Source organism: Panicum virgatum, chromosome 2N, assembly GCF_016808335.1.
Source record: "Panicum virgatum strain AP13 chromosome 2N, P.virgatum_v5, whole genome shotgun sequence".
Lineage (NCBI taxonomy): Eukaryota > Viridiplantae > Streptophyta > Magnoliopsida > Poales > Poaceae > Panicum > Panicum virgatum.
The window spans coordinates 36,763,057-36,771,199 of record NC_053146.1 but is presented as its reverse complement, the minus strand read 5'-3'; the positions used below and the strand labels follow the sequence as shown (position 1 = coordinate 36,771,199).

At 47.1% G+C, this 8,143-nt stretch overlaps 1 protein-coding gene across 1 annotated transcript; it reads left to right on the top strand.

Annotated features, from left to right (window-relative positions):
• The first annotated feature begins 1,077 nt into the window (after nucleotides 1-1,077).
• On the top strand, nucleotides 1,078-1,614 carry LOC120662565. Its single transcript, XM_039941689.1, has one exon. The coding sequence runs from the start codon at nucleotides 1,078-1,080 to the stop codon at nucleotides 1,612-1,614; it is 537 nt and encodes a 178-aa protein (XP_039797623.1).
• Nucleotides 1,615-8,143: the final 6,529 nt, after the last annotated feature.

Here is an 8,143-nt window from a genome sequence, read left to right as displayed (position 1 = left end):
GACCCTGCTCAATGGTTACGTTTATACTCGACCGCTGTCAGTGTTGCAGGAGGAGACACCAACACCAAGGTCCTCTACTTCCCGATGGCCCTGGAGCCCGCACCCCTCACGTGGCTCGAGAGCTTGGCATGCGAGTCCATACACTCATGGGATGATCTAAAGAAAGCCTTCATCGACAACTTCCAAGGGTCGCTACATCGAGTAGCTACTTGACACGCCTTGTCCATGTGCAAGCAGGAGCAAGGCGAATCGATCAGATCCTACGTCAAGCGCTTCTTCGACACAAGAGCCACCATCCCCAACGTCGCCGACGCTGATGTCATCGACTACTTCCAGGGCGGCATCACCGTCCAGTCTCTATACCGTGACTTCGGCCGCAACCGCCCCAAAACAGTAGTAGAGCTACGCGACATGATGCAGCGTTGGGCAGACAAAGAGGAGCAAGGACGCAGCCGCTTCCCACGATGTAACAACGACAACAATGGGAAGCGCCGCAACGACCGTGGAGGCCCCAGCAACCAGCGGGATCCCGTGTGTAAGCGCAAACCAGATGACACTGTCGGTACTATGGATCGCACCCCACGTGGTAAGAAGAATGATAAGCCACAGGATCAGTTCGATAAGATCCTTCACAACAAAAAGTGCCCAATCCACCCCAAGAGCAACCACTCGATGTGGGAGTGCACTATCCTGCGCAAATCCTTCTAGTTGGTACCTCCAGATGCTCCCAAGAAAAAGCAGAACAAGGATGATGAAGACTACAAGAAAGACCCTGACAGGTTCCAACAGCTGCAAAACATCGTCAACGTCATATTTGGAGGAGATCTCAGCTTCTCCAAGCGAGCCCAGAAGCTTTTACTCAGAGAAATCCTTTCAGTTGAGCCAGCAATTCAGAGACCACTAAAATACAGTGAGGTCCCCATCACCTTCTCCAGGGAGGATCAATGGATCAGCTTCTCTGAACCCGAAAAGTTCTCGCTAGTACTTGACCCAGTTGTCCAAGGATCCAAGCTCACTCGAGTACTCATTGATGGCGGCAGCGGGCACAACCTAATCTTCGTATGTACATTGGCCAAGATGGGCCTCAACTACATGAGCCTACTGACTCCAAGCAAGGCCCCATTCTACAGCATTGTTTCCGGAAATTCTTCTACATCGATTGGCTCGGTCACCCTCCCGGTCACATTCGGTACAGAACAAACCTTCCGGACGGAGTACATCAAGTTCGAAGTAGCCGACTTCGAATCTTCCTACCACGCCATACTGGGAAGACCTGCGCTGGCCAGGTTCATGGCAGTACCGCATTATGTGTACCTGCTCCTCAAGATACCAGGCAACACAGGAGTACTCTCCCTACTAGGAGACCTCCTCAAATCCTTTGAGTGCGATAAGGAAGCAATAGATCATGCTGCCACAATCCGAGTTTCTAGCTCTGTCAGCGAAATACTCGCTGCAGCTAAGGAACTCTCACTCAACAAGGACTCAACGCCATCCAAGAAATCAAGCCAGTCGTCGGTTAAACCAACCGGCAATGTGGGCACCAAGACTATACAGCTACAAGAGGAAGATGACTCCAAAACTGCTATCATCAGAGCTGGCTTGGACGACAAATAGGAACTCGAGCTCGTCAACTTCCTTAGGGCCAACCGAGACATATTCGTGTGGAAACCAGCGGATATTCCAGGAGTGCCCAAGGAGTTGATCGAGCATGCCCTGAAAGTTGACCCCACAGCTACACCAAAAAAGCAGCGGCTACGGCGTTTCTCCCCGGACAAGCGAGAAGCCATCAAGAAGGAGCTGGCGAAACTACTCGCAGCAGGGTTCATCAAAGAAGTCTACAATCTAGAATGGTTGGCCAACCCTGTACTCGTCCAGAAGAAAAACAACAACGAGTGGAGGATGTGCGTCGACTACACCGATCTAAACAAGCATTGCCCAAAGGATCCTTTCAGGCTACCCCGCATTGATCAAGTAATCGACTTCATGGCAGGATGTTGTAACGAACATGGCACCATTTATGCCATTTCGAGTGATTTTGGTGATCGAATGACAACACAACACTTGGACTAATATGATTGTTAAGATGATCATTCTCAGGCTTTTAGGTTCAAGTGATGACAAAGAGAAAGAAAATATAGGCGTAGCAAGGACCGGAGGGCCGCCTCTTCGAATCAGGAGCACCGGAAGAACCGATGCCTAAGCATCGGTGCATCCGACGCTTGTCGGAAGAACCGACGCCTTGATGTTTGGTGCAGAAGGGAATCGAAGCCAAGTCAGTCTATAGGCACCGGTTGAACCGACGGTCCAAGAAAGGGCATCGGTGCATTGGGCGTCCTTTGTTCCAGAGACGATGTCAAGCGCCCAGGAGAAGATTCTTCAGCACCGGCTCAACCGACGGTGCATCGGAGTATGGCATCGGTGCAATGACGTCAGCGCCCAGGAGAAGATTCTTAAGCATCGGATGAACTGGTGATGCATCGGTACAAAGCATCGGTTCAACCGGTGATCACTGCGTCAGCTGTCAGAAGCTCAACGGCTACTTTGGGTTGTGTGACCGGATGAACCGACGCTACCCCTACCAGAGGCATCGGTTCGAACCGGTGATACGCAGAATTCTGCTGACCATTGGAGCAACGGCTACAAGACTTGGTGGCCTATATATACGCCTCACCCCGGCCATTTGAAGCTTGCTGGAGTCCCAAGACACCTCATACACATCCAAGAACATCTCCAAGCCATACAAGAGCTCATAGATCATATCCTTAGCTTATAGCACTAGCTTTGTAAAGTGTGAGTGCTAGATTAGCTCTTAGTGAGTGTGATTGCAAGGCCTTGAGCCTTTGTGCTGTGGTTCTCTAGTGAACCAAAACAAGAGCTTGGTGCGCCGGCACCTTGGAGCGTGAAGCTCGCCGGCAATGTCATCGACCCTCCGACTTGGTGTGGAGCGGCGACGACACTTTGTGCGGGGGACGTGGAGACCCCCATCCTTTGTGGAGAAGCTCCTTAGTGGAACCCGGGGCCAAGGTGACCGTGATTGTGTTCATGGAAGAGACTTGGTGGCCAAGTAGCAATACTCTTAGTGAGTGCTACAACAACGTGGATGTATGTGTGCCTTTGTGGCTAACCGAACCACGGGATAAACACCCGCGTCAAGAGTTTGCTATCTCCTATCCCGCTCTTTAAGCTTCCGCATTTCATACTAGCAATTTGTGTGCCTTTACTTTCATAGAATAGTTTCTTGATAGGAAAGGCTATAGGTTGCTAAACTCTTTTGGGATAGGGGTTTCACACTAGAACAACCTAGTTGCACATCTAGATAGCATGTTTTAGTTTAAGTTTTGTGCAAACTAGTTGGAGCCATAGGTCTAAGTTTTTATTAGTGCCTAATTCACCCCCTCCCCCTCTTAGGCTAGAGCACCCGATAACTTTCAGATGTGTCCTGTTATCCTTCCTCGACTGTTATTCAGGCTATCACCAGATTGCCCAGAAAGAAGAAGACCAAATCAAGACAGCATTCATCACCCTTACGGAGCATACGCCTACAAGACCATGTCATTTGGGTTGAAGAACGCTGGTGCCACATATTAGCGTGTGATACAGTTGTACTTCGCTGACCAGCTACATCGCAATGTTGAAGCCTATGTTGATGATGTTGTCGTCAAAACCAAGACCCAGGATCAATTCATTACTGACCTGGAAGAAACCTTCAATAGTCTCCGAAAATTCCGTTGGAAACTCAACCCAACCAAGTGTGTCTTCGGCGTACCTTCTGGAAAACTACTCGGGTTCATCGTCAGCAACCGAGGAATCGAGGCCAACCCAGAGAAGATCAATGCCATCATGGCCATGGACGCCCCAGCTACTATCAAGGACATCCAAAAGCTTACAGGCTGCATGGCAGCCTTGAACCGGTTCTTGTCCAGACTTGGTGAACTTGGCCTTCCCTTCTTTAAGCTCCTCAAGAGACAAGACAAATTTGAGTGGACTACAGAAGCCGCGGAAGCACTCGAGAACCTCAAGCATCATCTCCAGTCACCGCCAATTCTTACAGCTCCACTACCAGGTGAGGAGCTACTCCTCTATATAGCCGCGACTACTCACGTAGTCAGTACGACGATCGTAGTCGAACGCCGGGAGGAAGGCCATGCTTACGGTGTCCAGAGACCAATCTACTTCATCATCGAAGTACTCTCTGAATCAAAGGTTAGATATCCATCAATCCTGAAACTTCTGTATGGAATTCTAATCACCTCCAGGAAGCTTCGACACAACAAGAACACAATAGATGCATACGTTGAAGAAATCAGAAAGCTCGAAAATAAGTTCTCAGAATTGGAAATCCACCACATGGATCGTGACAACAACGTGGGAGCTGACGTCCTCTCCAAACTTGGTTCTACTCGAGCAGCTGTTCCACTAGGAGTCTTTGTTCATGAACTACATCATCCATCAGTCAAGGTACAAAGCCAACAAGGTACTGACGCGGAGGCCTCGGCCACGGCCAGAGAAGTACTGATGATTGAAGAAGACTGGTGGATTCAGTTCACCGACTTCATCAAGGAGTTCAAGCTTCCACCACATGTCGATCCCAAGAGCGCTGAAGCTGCCCGCATCATCAGGCGCAGCAAGAGTTTCGTCCTCGTCAGCGACAACCTCTACAAGCGTTCTGCATCTGGCATCCTCATGAAATGTGTTACCCTTGAAGAAGGCAAAGACATCCTCAGGGAGATACATAAAGGAGTCTGTGGCAATCACGTCGCATCATGGACACTAGTCGGCAAGGCTTACAGATCAGGGTTCTTCTGGCTAACAGCTGTTTCAGACGCAGAAGACCTTGTCAGACGATGCCCCGGCTGCCAATTCTTCGGCAAGAAGACTCATGTCCCAGCACATAACCTGATAACAATCCCTCCTTCATGGCCGTTCTCCTATCGGAGTCTGGACATGATCGGACCATTAACCGTAGCTCCAAGAGGATTTAATCATGTGCTGGTAGCAGTCGACAAGTTTACTAAGTGGATCGAGTACAAGCCCATTGTCAATATCTCGTCAGACAGAGCAGTGGATTTCATCTCGGACATCATCCACCGGTTTGGATTTCCTCATACTATCATCACAGATCTTGGCTCTAACTTCACATCACAGTCTTTCTGGGATTTCTGCGACAATTCTTGCATAGGGGTCAAATATGCTTCAGTAGCTCATCCTAGAGCAAATGGTCAAGTAGAGCGTATCAATGGCTTAGTACTCAATGGCTTGAAGAAAAGATTCTACGATGCCAACACCAAGAAAGGTGGCAAGTGGATTCAAGAATTACCCCATGTGGTCTGGGGGTTGTGAACGCAACCTAGCAAAGCAACTGGACAAACTCCTTTCTTCCTCATCTATGGGTCAGAGGCTATACTACCCGCAGATATCATGTGGAAATCTCCAAGACTAGAAGCCTATCAAGAAGGGGAGGCAGATGAAGCTCGACAACTTGAGTTAGATTCAATCGAAGAGGTCAGGATCAATGCTTTGACCCAATCGGCTAGATATCTTCAAGGAGTCAGGCGCTATCACGATCGCAATGTCCAGCAAAGATCTTTCAATGTTAGAGACCTAGTTCTACGAAGGATTCAAGACGAGACAGGATTGCACAAATTAAATTCCAGATGCAAGGGACCTTTCATTGTATCTAAGGTCACAAGACCCGGATCATACAAAATTACTGATGCAGATGGCAATTAGCTACCCAATTCCTGGAATATTGAACACTTGCGCAGATTTTATCCTTGATCCAAGTAACATGGTGATGTCAGTTGATCTCTTTAATAAAGCAAGGGTTTTCATCGGCGTTTTGACTACATTAAAGGCAGTTTTCAATCTGGCAGCATCATCTCCGACTACTCTCTAAAAGGTTCATCCAACCAGGATAATCTCCACATATTCATACCGACCTGGATAACCTGTTAAGGATGGCTTACACAGTTTTCCATCGCGATAACTATACAAGTCACATCCTTGTCCTCGATATAAAGGCACAACTTACTCGCTAGCTCGAGAAGGTATATGGATATCTTTCCTAGTTTGTCCATCTTGGGTTACTCGACGGAGTTCATCATAGCAGGTCAACTATAAGGAACTCCGACCTTGCGCTAAAGGCAAAACTACTCGCTTGCTCGAGTACGTTATGGATACTACTAAAATTTGCCCTTCTGGGGTAACCCGACGGGGTTCATCCTAACCGGTCAATCTTAGTAGTTACTCCAGTCTACAAGTTAGACACCCTATTCGCCAGCTCGAATAGGTATTGGATAACCCGACGGGGTTCATTCTAACAGATCTATCTTAAAAATTACTCCAGTCCATGGTCAGAACACCCTACTCGCTTGCTCGAGTAGTTTATGGATATCTTTACAGTTTTTTCTATCTGGGTAATCTGACGGGATTCATCTTAATCGACCAACTGTAGAGATTACTCCATACTAACATTCTACTTGACTGATCGAGTAGTTTGTACTTATCCTACGGTATCAGATCATACTTCTGAAGTCACACCAATAGGATAAAAGCAACATATATACAATGACAAGATCTTACAGAAGATGACAGGAACTACTACAGGCAGATCATTCTGCCAAGTTCTTCAAAATCTTCTCAGCAATTACTTCCGGCTATTTACAATAGCCCTGGAATTTCTCATCAGAACAATCAGGAGCTATTCCTTTAGCTATGTGAGCTAAATTGTACTGAGGCAAGTAAGACTTGACAACTCCAATCAAATGAGTCAGATAATTCTTGGAGGTGGCCATTATGACGTCGAAGAATTTCTTGGGAGCCTCCTCTAGACGCTCTACCAAAGATTTACTATTCGACGACCCCTCTTCAGAATCTACCATATCCACAACAACCTGAGCTGCTGCTACTAGTCGATAATAGTCTCTTGGAGAGCCTGATGGAAGGATATCTTAATGATTATTCAAAGCATTGATGAAACAATATCAAGATAAGGATCAAAATACTCACAAGCTTGAGCAATCTGTAACTATTCTTGGAGCTTGGCTTTTTCTTCCTCGAGGCTCTTGATCTGCCACTTCATGTCACAAAGTTCTAGATGATGCTTTCGGTTCGCTTCATATAGCTTGCTCCGAGCAGCAAGAGATTCATCTAGTCATTTGGCAATTAGAGCATTCTACTGCTCCAAGGTTTTTTGATTGTCCACAGTTTTATACAAGGCATGAGACTTTAAGAAAGACCAATTGGCAACTTCCTATAAAATTCCAAAGTGAGATTGGTCAGATGTCACCAACTACTCGACACAGGCAAGCAACAACAAAAGAAGGTTGACCTTGGTATATTTAAAGCACCATTGCATGGAATCTGCGAGCTTCTTTACATTGTCTATAGACAGCAATGGATCATCAATAAGCTCCTTTCCTAACTCCTCCTGTGTAGACTGCGGCAAAGACTGAAAGGGTACCAATCTAACAGCAGGAGTCTTTGACCCTCCACTACTGCCAGTTCCTGCAGCTTTTGAGGTGCCCTCAGTGGCTGTGGAAGGCGTATACTTGGGTGCTTCAGGTGGCTCATTCGATGTCCCAGGCATGTCTATATTCACCGGATTGGCAGTTGTATTTTTAATCAACCCGATTACCGGAGAATCGGGTGATGATCGAGTAGTTGTATCTGGACTACTCTCCATCCAGTTACGGAAGTCCTGGATTTGATCCTTCTCATGGGCTGGGAGGTATTGGATCCTAGCCAAGCGAAGTTTGAAATAAGTAAGATGAGGCAAATAGGATCTAATTAAAGAATGACATATTCTTACTGTCCACTGTCGAGACAATGTATTTTCCTCTGCAACATAGCTCCAGGAGCTGCCTTCCGCTTCTTGCCATCATCAGAAGGAGCAGCATCTTTTGAAGTTGAAGGCATACAATACCATGTCTTATAATTTCTCTGCAAAGGAGGCAAGAATTCGTCAGTAGGTCAAAACGCATGCCTACAAGTACTCGATAGTATTCCACAACACTTACCCAGGTTTTTTCGGGAGGATTGGCTGCCCAGAAGAGTGCTGGCAGTTTCAAAGACTTGTCAAAGTTATCGAGTACTTTACCACATCTTCTGATTGCTTCAGAGTGAGCCATTGCTTCTGGCGATA

Bases quoted from the DNA above. Each gene is read 5' to 3' on its own strand.
- LOC120662565 (XM_039941689.1), top strand. From the start codon at position 1,078: ATGGGCCTCAACTACATGAGCCTACTGACTCCAAGCAAGGCCCCATTC.